Source organism: Anolis sagrei, chromosome 1, assembly GCF_037176765.1.
Source record: "Anolis sagrei isolate rAnoSag1 chromosome 1, rAnoSag1.mat, whole genome shotgun sequence".
Classification (NCBI taxonomy): domain Eukaryota; kingdom Metazoa; phylum Chordata; class Lepidosauria; order Squamata; family Dactyloidae; genus Anolis; species Anolis sagrei.
The window spans coordinates 55,482,667-55,503,796 of record NC_090021.1 but is presented as its reverse complement, the minus strand read 5'-3'; the positions used below and the strand labels follow the sequence as shown (position 1 = coordinate 55,503,796).

General features: G+C 38.5%; 1 protein-coding gene across 2 annotated transcripts in view; it reads right to left on the bottom strand.

Moving 5' to 3' along the window:
• Nucleotides 1-21,130, bottom strand: part of AKT3 (AKT serine/threonine kinase 3) — a 143,738-nt gene that overhangs the window by 49,853 nt on the left and 72,755 nt on the right. For both annotated transcript variants that reach the window (XM_060753921.2, XM_067464662.1), the window contains exon 3: nucleotides 7,446-7,571. In XM_060753921.2, the coding sequence (XP_060609904.1) occupies nucleotides 7,446-7,571 (126 nt within the window). The remainder of the gene's footprint in view (nucleotides 1-7,445; nucleotides 7,572-21,130) is intronic.

The following is a 21,130-nucleotide window of genomic DNA, read 5'->3' as shown; positions in this document are numbered from 1 at the left end:
GGTAATTTGAATGCAATATTCCTGCTTCTTGGCAGAATGGGGTTGGACTGGATGGCCCATGAGGTCTCCTCTAACTCTTTGATTCTATGATTCTATGATTCTATGTGTTCATGATTTTCCCACTTAATACACACATTGTTGGCATGGCTGGAAATGAGTTAATTTCTCCTGCTATTAAAGAAAACATGTTCTGGATATGTCTCAAAAGCTAAACTATCTTGGAACATTTCTGTTATTTTTCCAGATGTATATCTGGTGATGTGAGTTTGTGCTCAACAGAACTGAACCTTCTGTGTTTTTCTACAGTACTATTGATGTACCCTGAAGAAATGTAGGATGCTTCTCTACCAGGCATGGGCAAACTTTGCCTATGCCTGGTGTTAGGAATTGTGAGAGTTGAAATTAAAAACAATCTGATAGAAAACTGGGACTTGTAGTTTGGTATGGTACTGGCTCTCTTAAACAGGGAAGGCTAAAGACCTTGTAAAACTACAACTCCTGTGACTCCATGGCACTGAATCTGTGGCAGTTTTTTGGAGGGGATTCCCCTTTAAGACTAGCTCGCCCCTCTCACTTGCGATTCCCCTTTAAGACAAGCTCGCCCTTGCAGAGGCTACCTCGCTCTTGGCTGCAGAAACGAAACAAAACGGGGGAAAGAGACCTTTTTCTTCCTCCCTTTGCAGGCTCTTTAAAACTTTTTAAACTTAAGAGCTGCTGAAAGAAAGGAGAAGATGAGCAAAGAGAAAGGAAAGAAACCCCAAAGAGGGGAGATGGATCAGGAGAAAGAAGTTTCTCCAGCAGGACTTTCTCGGAGGTGCTTTTTTTTTTTTTTTTTTTTTTTACTCTTCTTGAGTAGCCTGCCTGTCTGGCTGCACTGTTTGAGGAAGGAGAGGAGAGGGAGAAAGAGGCCTGAGCTGGTCGGAAATGGGAGGCTTTGCTGCTTGGAGGGTGGAGGGCAGCCTCTTCTGCCCTTTTTTCCTTCAGGAGGAGGACGGGGAGGAGGAGCAGGAGCAGGAGCAGGAGCCTCAGGCCTGCTGAGGGTGGTGGCCAGCTGAGCTTGTGAAGGGGCAAGAGCAGCAGGCTGCGCTGCTTAGGGATGGTGAGGGGGAAGGAGGAGGAGGAGCAGGAGCAGCAGGCCTGCCCGGGGTGGTGGCCGGTTGAGCTGCGATACCAGCAGGCTCCCTTTGGCCTCTGCTTGCTGCCCCCGTCCCTCGCTCTCGGCATCCTCAAGTGGTGGAACTTATAGCCGGCGCACAAGACGACCCCCCCACTTTTAAGATGACTTTCTTGGCTTAGAAAGTCGTCTAGTATGCCAGTTTTTACGGTAGAATGATATCCTAATCCTGATTATCCTACAGTGTAGGAAAAAACGGTTGGGGGTTTGCTGCTGTGAGAGTAAATGCAGCTAAAAAGAAGTTTTCTTTTGCAACTTCAAAAACATAGAGCAAGTATTTTAGACCAGCTGGCAACTGAGGCCCAATGGTATCTTGGTGCAGATTCATTGCAGAAGTGCACACAGGAGCCATCTACTGTCACTGCAAAGCTAGGGAAAAGGAATAATCCTATAGCACAGTGTAATGAACTCATACCTTTTCTTCGTAGGCTGCAGCCTAGAAGTCAGTGAGCTGGCCTCCATGTTGGGAAGGCAGCTCAGGATGGCGGACATGATGGTATAGGCAGAGAGGCAAGGGGAGGAGTAAATCTCTCTTTGATCAGCTTTTTCCAATTTATTAATGACCACACTGTAGTCAAAGTATAAACCATGAAACTACTGAATTTTTAATGCTGTGGCATTGTATAGGTTGGAAATGTTTTATATCACTATAGCACTACTTTTATTCATCATTCTATTCACCTATTGACCAGCAGTGCTATCTTAAAGTGCACATTTTTCATACAAAATTAAAGGCCTGAATCATATTCCTGTCTCAACTAGAACAAGTGTATTAGCTGGAATCCTGCTGGTTCCATCAGTAATGCAACTGGACTGGAGGAGGTTATGTCAATGGTGGCTAAAGAAGAAGAAAAAACTGTAGGCCAACAAGTAGGAAGGAAAGGAAGGAAAAGTCAACACTGATACCAAGAAAAGACCAGAGTTCTATGCCAACTACTTCCTGAATGCTTGGTTTCCAGGAGAGTTCTTTGAAACTGTGGAACAGGTAATTGTGAACCCTTGTGATTCTACATAGATACATATAGTAAAAAGTCTGGGGGGAAAACCAGTGGGGCATTAAAAAAAAACACTTCCAAATCTCTGCTGTTTTACACACTAGTAAATATCTATTTTCCTGACAGATCAGAGATTGCAGGTTATTCAGTCTAACAACTGAAACCATTGCCAAGCATAATTATATTTATAATTATATAATCATAATTATATAGTACAAGAGGAGATTTTGCTCTAAAGGGTTTTTTGGCTCTTCTCTAGAAGATTATGTTCTCTAATAGGTCCCCTGGGGTGGCACTGGGATTTTTCTTTCACCACAGAATGACACTAAATTTACCATGGATCATATTTAATTCCTTAATTTTGGCCCCAAAACCTGCCCTTAACCTATACATGAGACCAACATATATGTAACTATGGTATATGAAGTATTTTAATATTTCAAAATTATCACCTAAGTATTCTTGAAATTGGAAATAATTTGTCTTAAGAATCAACACAATCTACAGTTACACTTTTGTAACTGATTCATAGCCATGACACCTATATAGTCAGAATTGTGGGAGTAGTGCCAAGATCATAACTGCCTTCCTAATTCTACTTTACCAGGCATCAGTCACGCTGAGAGAAGCTCTGTTCTGCTGACAGTCAGAAGGAACATGGATGACATTTCCACTCTCCTGCCACAAGAAGGCTGAGACAATCAGAAATAAGGTCCTTCTCATAGTTTGATACTGTAGCTTCGCTCGCTATTGGGGATGGGGTGGAAAAGTCATTGTCCTATACACCAATTGCCATATGCTTAGTAAAGTAAGTTTGGAGAGGGGTTGGGCTCTGACATGTTACTTAGTTATAAAAATGTAACAACATTGCTCATGTAAAACTCTAGCCAGGTTTTAGATACATTTTCCCTGATGCAAAATACAACAGAATTAAATGCAAAAAAAATGGACCTGGTTCTACTGCTTTGGGCAGCAGTGAACAAACCTGCACCTTCTTCTGTAAGATGGTCTTTTAAATATTTAAAGTGAAATCATATCACCAGGCTGAACATTATAAACTCCTTCAACCTTTTCTCATGTTTTGTTTTCTATAACCTTGTTGCCGTTCTCTGTAACTGCTCCAATTTGTCCTAAAAACGAGGTGTGTAGAATTGAATGTAATACTCCATGAGTTCTGACTAGTGCAGAATATAGTGGGACTATTATTTATCTTGTCTTTCTATTAATGCAGGTTAAAATATTATTTTCATTTTCACAATTTCCTGCCAGTTTGAAGAGCAGCCATTGATAACAACTCTTATAAAAGAGTTTTCCAACCAACTATTAACCCATCTGATAGTGTTTTAATTCATTTGTTTACTGATATAAGTATCAAGGGAGAGTTTGTTAATGTTTTGTTGAAATCCAGGTAAACTATAGCATCCCAGCATATACTAAACTAGTAAAATGTATGTTTTAACATGTCAAGTAAACAAACAAGTCACTTTCTTTTCTTATGACAGATGTTTGTGTTAAGTTTAGCAATATTTGTACTTGACAAACCCATGCTGGTTTCTAATACAGTATTGCCATCCAAATACTTGCAAACAAACACTTTTATCATTCATTTTAATATTTTTCCTGGTATTGAGTCTTGGTTGAAAACCCTTGAGTGAAGACAGCAATACATTCTCAGAGTAAGTACACAGATGAGAGACTTTGAAGAACAATCTGCAGCATACTTGCTCTGCTCCCAGCATATGTTCCCTGCTTCAACAAAGAACAAACAAGTCACTTATTTCTTCTCTTATGACAGATGCTCCATCAATGGTCTTGTTTCACAAGAACAGCTGGTACCAACCTAAACATGGATGGTGGTTGACAATCTTAACTAAAAAGGCTGAAAGGTATGCTTGTTTGACCATTGATTCAAGTCTTTTTTACTTTTCTTATCTGGTCATACCAGAGGATTTTATTCCCCAATGAGGATGCCACAATAACAGAGCTAAATTTAGACTGTAATATAATTTGTTCAAAGATGCTTACAAATTTACAATTTCCTATGCAAACCCAAAAGAACTGTCCAAATGTTGGGAAGACATCTATAGAAGATGGGGTTTCTTCAGGTGCTTTAACAAAAAAGAACCTAGTTTGAGTATATTAAGTTTCTTCTATTTGTTTGCTCATGATCAACAGCAGAAACTGGTTTAGTACCTAGAAAGCTTCATTGGAATTAGAAAAAGATGGCTAGAGTTGAGTGCCATTAGCATGGTGGTGACACCCGTCCTCAAAATTCTGGATAACCTTTCCTAGTAGTTCCATGTAGATTTGAACAGTATAGGAGACAATACCAAGTCTCCATGGGATCAAAAAGAAACCTTGCAGCATCATGTCCTGGGATTTTCCTTCCAGAAAAGAATGGAACCACTGCAAAACACTGTCAAACAGTCCCTTGAAGTCCCATACCAATATCATGGTCAATGATTATCAAAATCCACTTAGTAATCCAGAAGCAATCCAAAAGAGATAACAAGTGAGGCCTCGACCCAAGCGGGGCCTCTCCTGCTGAGATCATTCCTTTTTACACAGCTTGTTTTTTAACTATGCTACACTAACCTGAAAGAGTAGTCAAATATCAAAAAGCCACAAAACCAATGAAGAAGACAGCTCTTGAAATGTTCTTTATATGCTGTTGATGCAACAGACAAAAAGGAACTGAGAGTTTAGGTGAGGATATGGAGCCTACAAGGTTTGCCATTTTATGACCATCTGTGAAGACAATTTTACCTTTGCACTAAATGAATAATTTAAACAAGGTCTGTGAGCCTACAGGCATTGGGGACAGTCTTCTTCAGAAAATGAAAAATGATGGCAATTCATGCAATGAAAAAGAAAGGACAATGATTATTAAGATGAGAAAGATGTAATGAGAAGGGAAAGCACAGACACTAAAAAATCTGGGGGAGAATGTACTAATGGACAAAAGAGAATTGAAAGTAAAGTACTTATTGCATATAGATAAACTAGAAGGACTTTTTTTTTCTTTTGTTGTGTCAGGAGCAATTTGAGAAACTGCAAGCTGCTTCTGGTGTGAGAGAATTGGCCATCTGCAAGGACGTTGCCCAGGAGACGCCCAGATGTTTTGATGTTTTTATCATCCTTGTAGGAGGCTTCTCTCATGTCCCCATATGAGGAGCTGGAGCTGATAGAGGGAGCTCATCTGCCTCTCCCCAGATTCGAACCTGCGACCTGTCGGTCTTCAATCCTGACGGCACAGGGGTTTAACCCACTGCGCCACCAGGGGCTCCTAGAACAACTGAACTAGCATAAAAAAATCTTGAGATCTGAAAGGTTCCAGGCACAGACACACACGCACAAAGACCAAGGCAAAGAAGTAATAGAGAAAACAGTATTCAAGTTAAAGTTTGTTTGGGAAAATAAACCAAATTTTAAAGATACACAGGCATAGGGAGCTATAAACATATAATGAGTCTATAAAGAGTGTTTATTTTTTTACCTCTATTTTCTTCTCCTTCAGCAACAGGGCTCCCCCTTTTTATTTTCCCCCTCCCTAGATACTATTTCTTCCCGTTCCCCAAACTTTCCACCCCATTTTCCCCAAAATCCACACCCAAATAAATAAAAACTATTTCAAAAAAAGAGTGTTTTGGATAGGTGCATGGAGCTCCCAACCATTTTATTTTTACTAGTTCTAGTTTAAAAAGTAAGATTACTAATTTGAATTTTCTGAAAATAAAGATAAAACATCACTAAATTTTCTCAATTGTAATGTTTCGAATGCCTACCCTAATCTATGAGACATAAAATATACTAAATACTGTATATTAATTAATTTATATACCTATGAATGAAAAAGATATATACAGGGAAGTGCTACACAGTTCTCCTTTTTCTATGAAAGGGTTTGCAATGCAAATTTGCTATTTAAATTCTAAACTTTTGAAATTGTAGCAGTGACTTGTACGTTCATTTGGCTTTCCATTCAAAATACAAAGGTTGCATTACAATGTACAACCTTCGTTAAGCAAATGCTCACGTGTTACAGCTTGATCTGATACAGACGAACTCAGTGGTTAATTCCAAAGAGTTCAGTGGAGCTGACTCCTTCTTAGGTGTACACAGGGCTGCAATCCTAAAACAGCATTGTGTTCTGAAGTCCTCAACATTAATGACAAGCTGCTAGAGACAAGGGTGTGAAAATCCCTGAAGAAGTCATTCAAAACAACGCTGAACAATATGGAACAATGGTGCAATCTGGTAGGATGCTCATTCTTACTAATTTCATAAGGAAGCAGTCAGAACCAGTTGGAAAAAATTGTGACTCAATTTTTAGTTAAAAATGTAAATTTATTTTTTAACAAAACTTTTTTTGGATAGAGATGAAATGAATTAAATTAAATGAGATTCCTTTTAAAAGGAGGGGGGGGGGGAAAGAGGTCAGGTAGTCATTAAACCAGAAGTAGCTTGAATTAATCTATAACTTTATTCATCTTAGTGAAACTGAAATCTGTTTCAAAAGCCTATATGGTACAATACTGTTGCAATATGGTGACAAAATTGGATTTTACACCTGAGACTATAATATTTGGTCTCCATGTCAGAGTTTCTGAGCCACTGTTCCTAAAAGAATAGGGTTAAACCAAGTAACAATTACTTTGGTGTGTATCACAAGTTCAGGAAAATGGAATAAATTTGGATAGAAAGAAGGACTTAAATAAGTTTAGAAGCCAGGCATCCAGACTCACACTCGTATTTTATTTTATTCCATTCTATTCATCCACACGAGACAGGCCATGATAGCGGTGGAACTGGGAGAAAACTCTCCTTTGAGGATCTTCAAACGCTGGCAGCTTCATATAGAGAAATAGAATCGTTCAGATAGTCTGAACATCATAACCAGCACTTTTAAAGTATCCTGGTAACAAATTGTTAGTCAATGAAGCTATTTCAACAGGGAAATTATAATGTTATTTTATGTATATGAAAACCACTGTATCATGCAGTGCATTGCTAGTACTGCAACACCATTTCATTCATCTTTACTCAAAAATTGTAATAAATTCAGTGAATTTCACAAGTGAATAAACCATGTAGCTAATACAACTTAGTTCAATAAGATTAATGAATACATATATATCTTCCATTTTACTGCTCAATTCTAAGAATTTAAACATTTGGGGGGGGGGGGGGACAATACTAAGATGCATTTGAAAAGCCTTCCCACTTTTCTATAAGTTTTATAAGGCTTAAAAATAAATGTCGTTGAAGATACTTACTTGCTACTGAAAAATTATTAAGAGGATATGGCAGATCCACATCTTGAGGCTTCTCCTTATACCCGATGAAAGACCCATCTGTCTTCAATAGGAAGTATCTCGGCCTCCAATTTTTTATATATTCCCCTATGTTAGAAAAACATGAATAATATAAAAGAATATTTTAATATCTGCTTGTAATGGTGTTATTTATTAGTACACATATATCCCACCTTTTCCTCAATAACCACAAGGTGATAGATTTTCATGATTCTGTTCTTCCCCACACCATTCTTGCAACAACTTTGTGATCTAGGTCACCCAGAGAAAAATAGGCCCCAGGTCATCTCTTGTGTTCTGTGGATTACTAGCGACCAGATGCTAGATTTCACAAAATCCAATATGCAGGTTCCAAAGACAGCATTGTAGACATCCAGCACACAACTCTCAGTGGGGCTGCCAGCTAATTAGAATGATCTCATCCTGTGCATTTAACAGCAGGTTGAATTATAGAAATAATAGAGTAAAGCATTTTTAGAATGGAGATAAAAAACATTAGCCCTCTCCATGTATCTTCTACAGTACAACGTGCAGGCCCTGGAGGTTCAACATGACCAAATGTCTGAAGTGAAAGGTATGTTTTCACCTGACTGCAAAAGCCAAGCAGAGATGGAGCCTCTAGGGAGGGAGTTCCAGAGTCTGGGAACAACCAGTGAAAAGATCCTCTCCCTTGTTTCCACCACATGAGTTTGAGAGGGTGATGGGATAGAGAGAACGCCTACTCCAGAAGATGGGCAAGTTCTCACATGCTCATACTGGAAGACACCATCCTTCAAATAACCTGGACCTAAGGCGTAAAGTTAGAGAGTCTCCTCCCACTAATAGCTCATATATCCTACATTTCTGTATAATGGATGGATAGAAATTTGATTAGTATTTACTGGTGGATCCCTAAATTATTTCCATTAGATTGGCACAGATTTCCAAATTATGTAACAATAGCAAGGTGTTTCCTGCCTCCAAGTCAGAATTAGAATGAGGATTGTTGTTGGTATATGCTAGTCTCAGAAGTACAGTGATACCTTAAGTTAAGAGTCTGATTCATTCTGTGACTGAGCTCTTAACTCAAATCACTCTGATCACAAAACAAATTTTCCCGTTGAAATGCAGTGAAATGCTATTAATCTTTTCCACCTCCCAAAAAAGTCCCCAAATTTTAATGTATTTTAATTAAGAAAGCGTACATTATAAATAACGAATAATGTATAAATGCACATTCATATAGAACAATAAAAGAAATTTCAACTGTCTTGGTAGATATTACAAAATGGTAGAACCACAAAGTTTTGGCACAATGATAACAGCAGTAAGTTGTGGCAAGGAAGCAAAAACTACAAAGTGAAGAGGCAGAAGGATAATTTTCTTCATCCTGTACTCATTCCAGCTTCCCACCTCTCTTGCAATTTCTCCCCCTCTCTCTTTATGAAGCCAAACATACAAGGAATAAGAACCACACAAAATCAACTAACCCAAAGTTCCACAAAGCTGACAAGAGCAAAGTGGACAGCAATCTCCCAAAGCGGATAAAACCACGAGGCACAGAGGCTGCTCCCTTGAAACCATAAAGCCTTGTACTCTCATGCTAGCGCTCCCTCTAGCGCTAGCTCTTAACTCAAAATGCTTGTCATATGTCAAATTAAAACCTGGCCCAAGCAATGGCTCTTAACTCAAAATGCTCTTTGAATTGGGATGCTCTTAAGTTGAGGTTCCACTTCATGTAGTTAACGGTATGCAGAAAAGATAAGAAACAACACATTGAAAGTCAATTTATGTTTCTTCTTTTTTGGTATTAACACAATTTATGTCCCCAAACATTAATGATCTAAGATTATATTGTCAAAATTAGAACCTTTATTGGGTTGTTGTAGGTTTTTCCGGGCTATATGGTCATGTTCTGGAGGCAATTTTTCTCCTGACGTTTCGCCTGCATCTATGGCAAACATCCTCAGAGGTAGTGAGGTCTGTTGGAAGTAGGAAAAATGGGTTTATATATCTGTGGAATGACCAGGGTGAGACAAAGGACCCCTGTCTGCTGGAGCTAGCTGTGAATGTTTCAGCTGATCACCTTGATTTGCAATCAATGGTCTGGAAGCGCCTGGGGGGAATCTCTTGTTGAGAGTGATTTTATGTGCCTGTTTGTTTCCCCTCTGTTGTTTTGCTGTTGTAATTTTTGAGTTTTTCAATACTGGTAGCCAGATTTTGTTCATCTTCATGGTTTCCTCCTTTCTGTTGAAATTGTCCACATGCTTGTGGATTTCAAGCGCCCAGACACGCATCAAGGAACATGAAAGGCACTGCAAACTACTCCAACCAGAGAAATCAGTCATAGCAGAGCACCTGATGAACCAACCTGGACACAGCATATTATTTGAGAACACAGAAGTGCTGGACCACTCTCACAACCACCATGTCAGACTACACAGAGAAGCCATTGAAATCCACAAGTATGTGGACAATTTCAACAGAAAGGAGGAAACCATGAAGATGAACAAAATCTGGCTACCAGTATTAAAAAAACTCAAAAATTACAACAGCAAAACAACAGAGGGTAAACAAACAGGCACATAAAATCACTCTCAACAAGAGATTCCCCCCAGGCGCTTCCAGGCCATTGAATGCAAATCAAGGTGATCAGCTGAAACATTCACAGCTAGTCCCAGCAGACAGGGGTCCTTTGTCTCACCCTGGTCATTCCACAGATATATAAACCCATTTTTCCTACTTCCAACAGACCTCACTACCTCTGAGGATGCTTGCCATAGATGCAGGCGAAACGTCAGGAGAAAAATTGCCTCCAGAACATGGCCATATAGCCCGGAAAAACCTACAACAAACCAGTGATCCCGACCATGAAAGCCTTTGACAATACATAGAACCTTTATTGTTGGGTATCACTGTGGGAGAAAGGTGGAATATGATCAAATGAATAATCTATCTATATGTGTAAAAGTCTATGCATGTATGTATGTATGTTGGTTTGTACTATAAAAACTCCTACATAGTTTGATGGATTTTGGCCAAACTTGGCACACATACCCTTTATTATCAAATATAAAATAATTAAGGACTTTGAACTTTTAAAAAAAAAAAACCACATCCCTTTCGGGCCCAGCACTGAGGGAAAGAAAGGGGTCAAAATATATTGGCTGTGGCCATTTGAAGTGACCATATGTCATGTGACAGGAAAATAAAAAGAATAAAGCAGATTGCCTGTTGCTAGGTGGCATGTGTATGAGGGGAAGGGAGGGAAGGAAAAGGTATGAGGGGAGAAGAGGAAAGAAAAAGAAGACAAAAGAAAAAGAAGGAAGAAGAAACAGAGAGGAGAAAGAAAAAGGAGGGAAGGAAGAGAAAGGAAAGGGGGAAAGGTATGAGGTGAGGGAAAGAAAGAGAAAAAAGAGAAGAGAAAGGAAGAGAAAGATAGGGCAAAGGGAGAGAGGGGGGAAAGAAAAAAGAAGGAAAGAAGTCAAGAAAGGAAGAAAAGAGAGAGGGATGAGCTATATGAGGGAAATGGAGGAAGGAAAGGAAGAGCCACAAAGAGAACCCATACACAGTTGTCAGAGTGATACCATGGAGATATTGTGAGGCAGGCCTTCTCAGAACTGGAAAAAGGAGAAAGCAGGCAGGCACCCTCTGGCACTCAGGCAAACCAGCTACATACTCTAGTTAATTAACATAAAGTTGTTATTCTAAAACATGAGCTCTGGAGAAACACTGGCCATTTTTATTTCACAGTCTTTCCCCCTCCCTAGGCCAAAACATTTAAAACATAACACCATTATCTTCATACATTACATATAATTATTGTAATATGTTCATCTACAATCCCCCCCCCCCCCCCCGGTTTTTATTTGTAATAATCTCTGTTGTTGTTTTTCCCCCCCTCTCTTAAGCTACCCAGGTCCTTTGACAGCATACTGAAAGACATTATCAGTGTTCCAGGAAGTCTCTGGGAACCAAAAACATCAAGAAATGTAAGCAAGATGCCACATGTGTGTGTCTTGCAATTGCTTCCATCTCATTTGTGTGTGGAAGCAATTACAAGCCTAGCAGTTTCAGAAGGCTTCCCAGAGTGTTAATGGTTGTTACACCAGCTGCCAAAAAGCTTCTATGGTTTACAAAATCAAACAGTTTAAGAAATTGAGGGGGGAAAGGTCTCATACTTTCAAAGAAACTAAAAGTTAACTTTACGAGAAGTTTTGTGTGGAATTCACACTACTTTTTCAACAAATGCTTGCCTCCCACCAAATAGAAATAAAACTCTAACTTCACAGAGTGAACTCGTTACATGCCCTATCTGAATACTGCCTCTATATATACTCACTATTTATTGCAGAAATAGATAACGGGTTACTCAGATATTTTGAATAATCTATCTATTATCTATGAACCATCAAGGATGTTAAGATCGTCTGGAGGGGCCCCTGCTCTTGGTCCCGCCACATTCGCAATCGTGTCTGGTTGGAATGAGAGACAGGGCCATCTCTGTGGTGGCCCCTCGGCTATGGAACTCTCTCCCAATTGAGAGCAGATCTACCCCCTTCCTCCTAACCTTCAGGAAGCTAGTGAAATCCTGGCTATGGAACAAAGCATTCTCAGAATAATGGCCGAGACCTGAAATAGACTAAATTATTGACCACATATGCGGACTAAGTTAGACATGATTTTATCCTGGCGATTTGGCTTACATGTATTTTATCCTGTATGTATTTTAATCTATTGTTTGCTGTATGTTGTTTTAGAATTTATTATGAGCATTGAATCCTTGCTGTTAGCCCGTCTGAGTCCCTCTACAGAGGTAGAGAAGATCGTGCTATAAAAGTTTTAAATAAATAAATAAATATTAGGTTGTTTCATTGACAGATCCCCTTGGCTACTACCCATACACCTGAATTCCTATTACTGTGCTGTATGGCACCAGGCAAAATAATGTTTCAGATATGTGTGCATTATTAGATGAATGTAAATGAAAACACACAGTAAAAAGTCTGTAATGGAGGCCAGGTAAGTTTATTTTACTTTTTAAAGGGGTTTGGGGGCTGTGGGAAGGGGGTGGGATTCCCATAGTTTTCCAGACTAATTTAGTCTATAAAACTGTGGAAATGGTGTCTGGACTGCAGTCCAGACACCGGAAGTAGTGGGTTCATCCCACACCTTCCAAGATTGCGCAGAATAAATCCACTATCTAATTAATTTACCATAAACCAGGGTTTTCCTGGTTTGTGGCGAATTAATTGCGTGTTGGTCAGAACATCATCTGGAGAGCACCCTTTTATTGCGGAAGTTTCCACAATAAAGGGGCTGAATGGATAGGACCTTAGTCATAGTCTTAAAAGATCTATGCCAAATGGGAAGTAAGATTTAACACCATAGAAAATCTATTAAAGTTTGCTCTCAAACAGTGGTTCTCAACCTGTTGGTCCCTAGATGTTCTGGCCTTCAACTCCCAGAAATCCTAACAGCTGGTAAACTGGCTGGGATTTCTGGGAGTTGTAGGCCAAAACACCTGGGGACCCACAGGTTAAGAATCACTGCTCTAGAACTTTAATGAGTCACTGCCTTATTAACATGGAAGCCATAAACTGTTACTGTCTCAATGACTAGATTCAGAATGGGCTGTGTAAATTCACAGATGCATATATGCTAACAGATGGCAACACACAGGAATGAATTGATACAAATCTTCTGACATGCATAGGGTCACACACAAACTCTGGTCTTCAAATATCTCATTCATTTTTAAAAAAATGTATATTGTCAACTATGTCTTTGAAATTTTGATTATTTCTATGTTGCGATCAAAAATGTAGCCCTATTTCCAAGCAAAACACTGAAAGGTATCTACTTCCTGAGCAGCATTTATTGCTGGGGCCTTATTCAAACTTGATAGGATACATACATATCAGTTCACCTCTGCACACCTAAGCATAGTTCTCACACATGTTTTTGAGCATGCATTTTTATTAGATGTCTTAAAGAATATCCTGCAAAAACATAAGAGAAGGGAGAGAATATAAATAGGAATGCCAATTAGTAGAGAAATATTAAATACCATAAATTATCCACACCTAAAGAAAGTAAAAAAATAATAATACAAAAGCAGAGCACTAGCAATCCATTCATACTCTAAGGCAGAGATGGCCAAGAATAGCAGGCTAGAGGTCTACATTAGCTTCTGAGACACCGGAGGGCCAGTCACACTGCAAAAAAGCCTTGCCCCCAAATGCCCTCTGGGGGCCATGATATGCATTTTTGCTTTTAACATTGTGCTGTTCATTCTCAAGTCCTATTTACTGAATCATACACAAGCCACAGGGATTATCAGATAAATACTACTTGTAAAGATAAATGTACGACACAAGACAAATGCTGGCAAGGTCATATATTCCCATTTCAAAAGAAAACATAAAAATCTACAAAGTAAAACATAGGGGAAAACATTTTGTGACAATTTAATGAAGTGCATCTCTGGAATAGTTGGATTATTTTCTATCCAATTTCCTGCTGTGCTAAATGTAAACTAAATGATTATTTTCCTTACATTTACACCCTGTTAGGCTGCAAAAGCACACTCTTTCTATTTCTCCTTATTACAGTAAAGGAAGAGGTCTCTAATTTTGTGTACTGCACTGGCGAAAACTGATTCATTTGTATTATTTACATGCTGGTCAGCTGTTTAATGCTCCTACAGAACAGCGTGACAAATAAAATGCAAACTAATTAAGTTTCTTATCTGAGCAGTCTCTTTCAGCTTATTCCCTTTAAAAATAAAACCCAGGAAGTCCAATTTGGCTGAAGTATGTAGACGATTAAATAATATGGATTCAGGATAATGAAACTGCATTCAGTTTTGTTGGGAGCATTAGGCATGCACTTAGCTTTATCTTTTAAATAATATAAAACAATATATATTGGTGGTGAAGAAGTAGGCAAAGAAGAGGGAGAAAATGGGTGTCAAAATCTGTACACACAAAAATATGAATTATCGTAAAAAGTAATGAATAAGATCTCTTTTTTAAAAATACGAAGTAATTTCTTTTATGTACATTTAATCTGCAGTTTTCAGGACATTTCTTGTACCTGGACCTATTTGAGCACCATATTTTAACAGTCAGGGATGGATTCCTCTAGGGAACAGTTTGATAATACTGTTGTTGATACTTTTCAACCTGTACAACCGATAGATGTGGACAAGCTTTTTAGAGAACTGAAGCTTACCTCATATGCACCAGCCTATTGATCATAATGGCTTTTAAAGTCTGAAAGGCATAGAAGGAAGCAAAGGGAGCTCTTGGCTTCCACATTAGTAACTTGTGTCCCAACTGGGTCTTTGTCCAAATTTTGAAGGCACTATCCAAACTACAGAACATACTTTGGGAGTTGAGTTTAAAATATTGAAAAATTCCTTGAATAGTAGAGAATAAACTGGTAAGAAGGATACCAGCTGCCTCTGTTGGGAGTATGGCTTCCTTAAACTGAAGGTATAGTATCTATTTATCCTTAGGAGCCAATAGTAAGAATATCCAGAAAAAGCTAAACCTAGATATCTGTGAAAGTCTACAACAGGGGTCCTCAAACTTTTTAAACAGAGGGCCAGGTCACGGTCCCTCAAACTGTTGGAGGGCCGGATTAGAATTTGAAAAAAACATGAATGAATTCCTATACACATTGCACATATCTTATTTGTAGTGCAAAAACACTTTAAAACAATACAATTAAAATGAAGAACAATTTTAACAAATTTTATTTATTTATTTATCCTGTCAGGAGCCAACCAAAACAGTTGTATTACATTAAAAACAACAAACAAAACACAAAGTTTGCAGACTTGGTATTCCATTAAATGTCTTCTGACAGTAGCTGTCCACTTGGAGTGTCTCTGGTGTTGCTGCAAGGAAAGTCCTCCATTGTGCCAGAAATGACCAGAATTTTAACAAATAAACATTTATTAGCATTTCAATGGGAAGTGTGGACCTGCTTTTGGCTGATGAGATAGGATTGTTGTTGTTGTTTGCTTTCAAGTCACTTCAGACTTAGGTTGACCCTGAGCAAAGGCCTGGTAAATGACCTTGGCCCTCGAGCCTTAGTTTGAGGACCCCTGGTCTACAATAATAGGTGTCCTAAGTCTAATCTTCCATTTTTGAGTAAGATTTTGACATCTTACATCAGGTATATTTGGATAATATGGATTTATTTCCAAACATTCATACCAAGTTTTAGGGATATGAAGTTGTAGTCATTTATTGAGATTCCATCCCCATGATCAGATGCTCTATCTCACAGTTTTCTGGTTTGACTATGTATACCTGAAGGTGAGAAGAGAACAAATTAAGTATTCTGTTAGCATATGAATCCACCACACTGCTTAAAAGCATACATTCCTGAACAGGGTTAGTATCAGAGTACCGTCATTTTGCAATGTTGGAGGACTTCAACATGTCTGCCATGAGAACTACAGATCTGTCCCAAGTGGTATCTGGCCCTACTCATGCCACTGGGTACTATCTAGAACTTGCTTTTTGTGTTGGGTAAAGTGATGATTTGAAAATGCATAAACTGTTTGTCGTTCTGTTCTTGCGGACAGGTTTAGATATGCTAGGACCAGAACTTCTCAGAGATGCAAGACCCATTAAGTATGGTCCACATCAAAAGGTTTGTAAATCCAGATGAATTCTTGATTAGTGGGTTTCTTGCTACCTTAACAGGCAATTCCGTTGAAGTCTTTATCAACCCTTTTAATGGAGGAATGGCCATGATCCCTCCCTTGTTTTCTAGGCAGCTAATGGTGATGAAAGATGTGAGATGCTGCCGAGAGCAACAACAACAACCACCATTTGTTTCTCACTTTCATCATGGCTTGAGGTGGGACACAACACCATAAATAAAATACATACAATGAAATGCATATATTAAAACACATTACCATAAAATGTATATTAAAATACATGGTACAAAGATTAAAATACAGTGGAATAGAATGTAAACTTAAAATTCATGCTTCAAAATTAACTGGGTAGGCCTGCTGGAAAATATGGGTCTTTAGTTGTGTTTTAAATTCTAACAGCTCATTTAGTTGTCGGATCTCTTCCAGAAGGTCATTGCTCAATCTAGGACCACCAATGAAAAGATCCTCTGGGTGACCATTGCCAGTTGGGTTCTGGCTGAAGTAAGTGTTCTCCATCAGGATGTAATTGTCCAGATGGATTATATGGGAGAAGGTGATCCTGTAAGTAACCTGGACCCAAATCATATAGGGTTTTAAAGGTTATAACCATCATTTTGTACTTCGCTTAGAAATGAATTGGCTACCAGTGGAGTGACTTCAGCATGGGAGTAATATTGGCAGAAAACTTGGAGCAGAATCAAACACAGGCTAGAGCTTATTGGAGAACCTGGGTCAGTACAAACAAGAAAAACAATCTTCTTCTCTGCCTCAACTGTGTCTGCAAAAGGTTGACTAGTGGCACTGTTTGACATGTTAGCCTAGAATAGAAAAATACATACTCAACTAGAATAGCCTAGAATAGAAAAATACTCAACAATCTTCTGTCAACACGCAACAGAACGTGATTGTCCTGCTTCTTGGCAGGGGGTTGGACTGGCCCATCTCTATGATTCTATAACACTTGCCTGATATTTTGCAGATAAAATTGTTGGATCCATTCTGACTTTGATACTATAAATGATACAAATCCAGTGGGTTTAACTTGGATAGGTGCTTGTCCACAGTAACAGATACTTTCAAGTAAGGAAACTCAAAGATTGGGAGAGGTGAGAACCTCCATCTCTGTTTTAGATTTTTGCTTCTCCCGGTTCATGTGGTATCCTGAGCTGATGATCCCTGGAGTGACCCAGCAGGCAGGCCTGGCTTTGGCTCATCAACTAATAGACAGGTTGGTCAGTGCTTGAATCCACACCGATGCCAGTGCAAACTGTAACCGGTAAAATGGTGACCTTGTTTTCCTCCAGGTATGTGACATTTTGAAATATTTGTAAGTGAAAGATGATGGTGACTGATTGTGTTAATCACCTGCAATGTGTCAAGTGCATTTAGCAGTTTACATCTATACTAGTAATTAACAAGGTAATTGACCATGTTAGTTAAATTCACTATATTCACAGATTTAGCTGTTTCTCACAGGATTTTAGCAGCAACGTTTAATTTTTGGTGGACTGTTAGGAGTGTACAAAAGGAGAGGTTGTACAAAGAGAGAACTGGCTTATGTATGGGTTCTGGGTGTGTCACTTTGACTACTTAGGAAGATTAAGCATTGGTAGTACTTTAGACAGACTTCGCCATTTCAGGCAAATCTTGTCTTTACTATTTCAATGTGCTCCTCACAGCTCTACCAAAATCCAGCAGTTAGGCAAAATCCAGCAGTTAGGCAAGTGGTGCATAGTACAGAGCTGCAAAGGTGGAAGCTGCAAAGGTACAGAATGTCGTAGCAAGAATACAAGCAGGAACTAGGTGCTTCTATCTTACTACATGCATTTGAAAACATTACGTTCGCTGCCCATTTGTTTTCAGATCCAATTTAAGATGCTGCAATTAATTTTTAACTTGCAACAAAATGATTACTTGTGCTCATGAGATGTACTCAAGGCCAAAGTGCTAAATTGAAGAAGTAACACACTCCTAGAATTCCTGATCTCTGCCTGGGCATCTGAGTGCCTGAACAGTGAAAAAACAATACATGACAAAATAAAGTTTGTTCACTTAAGAGCCCAGAAAGTAGCTATAATGTCTAAGTATTAACATGTATTAATATAATTCTAATATGACATAACAACATATAGAGAGCAAAGCTACTACACCCTAACAGTAAACCTTAATTATACCTAAATCTAAGCCACTTAAAAATGTGTTTAAAGAAAGTCATGATATTTGCTTGTAGGAAGAAGGGTGTCTAAGATCCAGTGCCAGCTTCCAATTTTTAAGATCAGCATCCGAAAAAGATGGGAGATAACAGGCTCAGAATCTGAGTTGTTGTTTTTTGTATCCCCACAGTACTGGAAATATATGCCTTTCATGGCATATAGATTTAGGACGATGTCTATTTACCAGTTGTAGAATATAAAATTAAGTTAACTATGCTGAAGTTTCATGGACTGCACCGTTGTACAAAACTTGGTGGTTTCACACAACTGTGTGTTGCTGTGGTTAGTTTGTTTGCATTTAGCAGCACACACTTTGAAGTGCAATACCATGCATATAAAAATAGTAAATAATTAATCAACAATACTGCTCCTGTTACTTTTTCTTTCTTAAGATATTTGTAAGATACAGAACCCTTTGAATTCAGAATCATACACCCCTTCCAAAATCAACAGTGAATCTTCCCACTACTGCCTGCCTGCCTGCCTGCCTGCCTGCCTCTCTCTCTCTCTCTCTCTCTCTCTGCCTGTCTGTCTCTCTCTCTCACACACACAGACACACACACACACACGTTTTTAAATGTATTTCAACTATTTACCAACTACACCAGGCCCACCAAGGTCATTTACCCGGCCCTTGCTCAGGGTCAACCTAAATCTGAAACGACTTGAAAGCACATAATAACAACAACAACAACAATCCTATCTCATCAGCCAAAAGCAGGCCCACATTTCCCATTGAAATACTAATAAGTTTATATTTGTTAACATTGTTGCTCATTTTAATTATTGTATTGTTTTTAAGTGTTTTTATGCTACAAATAAGATATGTGCAACGTGCATCAGAATTCATTCAATTTTTTTTTTCAAATTATAATCCGGCCCTCTAACAGTTTGAGGGACTGTGACCTGGCCCTCTGTTTAAAAAGTTTGTGGACCCCTGAACTACATGGAAAGAAAAGAATGTGAAATTGAGGTGTTAATGCACAGACAGAACAAATAGCCAAATGAAAAGCCACATTAAAGAAATAAAATAGGACGAAGAAAAAAGCATTTGAAAATAGAACATTTTCCAAGTTCCCTATCCAAAACAACATTCAGAAATATAAAAGCTGAATTTGCTTAACATGGCCCTCTGAGGGCAGTATTACCTAAATTTAGATATTAGAAAATTCTAATAGTGTTAATACTATTTTTAACCTATAAGGACAAGTACTATTGCCTCAAAGAAATAACATCCTAAGGTTTCTTGTGCAATGTCGTGTTACATCATTTTACATTGCAATTTTTAAAATTAAATAATCTTTGAAAATTTTCAGAAACAAATTAATTCCAAATGAGAAAAAATAAATTTTGTATTGTCGAAGGCTTCCATGGCTGGAATCACTGGGTTTTTGTAAGTTTTTAGGGCTACATGGTCATGTTCTAGAAGCATTCTCTCCTGACATTTCACCTGCATCTATGGCAGGCATCCCCAGATGTTGTTAAGACCTCCCAACCTCAGGAGAGAATGCTTCTACAACATGGCCATATAGCCTGAAAAACCTACAACAACCCAAAATAAATCTTGATTGTGCTTAAAATATTTTGCTGCTTGTTTTGAAATGTTTTAAACAATCATTTAATTTTCAGTTTTAAATGCAAATAAAGCAAAAACAAACAAAAACAAATTTCCTATTATATTTACTGTTCCACAGTAGTCATCAAAACAAAATAAATATCAAAGTAACAACAGCTCAAGTTGAAATATTGTTCCAGGCCAGTAAAAATAAGGGGCATGCTATGACAGAACACTAACACATACAATCATAACAAAACTGTTTTACTACTTTCTATACTAGAACTGAAATTGTAAAAAAAAAAAGCCTTACTGAATTTATTTACTGAATTATTTACAGCTATGAAGTAACAAATTTAAATATTTATTTCCTATAAATTAATTGTTTGTGGGTTAAACCCCTGTGCCAGCAGGACTGAAGACCGACAGGTCGCAAGTTCGAATCCGCGAAGAGTGCGGATGAGCTCCCTCTATCAGCTCCAGCTCCCCATGTGGGGACATGAGATAAGCCTCCCACAAGGATGATAAACATCAAAAACATCCAGGCGTCCCCTGGGCAACGTCCTTGCAGACGGCCAATTCTCTCACACCAGAAGCGACTTGCAGTTTCTCAAGTCGCTCCTGACACGACAAAAACAGAATTGTTCGTTAGTTTAGATCCCATTCTCCTCACTTAATTTTTTACCTTATCTTTATTCTATCAAAATACTCAAGGCAGCATCTAAAACATATTTTTTAAAAGTGATTGGATGCCCAAAAGGCGAGTATCTTTTGTCCCCAATGTAACAGTAATACTACTTTATAAATAAATAAGGGTGTGGACTCCTTTTCAACAAAATACTAGTCCTTGTACTGGCCCTTGTCATCTAGATCTAACAGAAAGGGAAGGGGAGAGCGAAAAGGTAGAGAATAACTGAAAAGGCCTCTAGTATGAAAGGACTTGAATAACTGAAAAGGGCCCTAGTACAAGTTGATGGAGGTAACAAAATGCTGGAAACTTCATCATCTGGAGTGGTAGAAGTATAGAGCATCAAGTTTGTGTGCCCTTCTATAATATGCTAGAAATTTTCCAGAAAAATCTCACTGGACAAATTGTCTAAGTTGTGAGGTAAAGAGTCGGACTGCTGGATTGAGAAAAGAGTTCTGAATCCAGTGTTTAAATACATTGTCTACAATTAAAAATAACACCGTAAACCATGTTCCCAGGGCATGATGG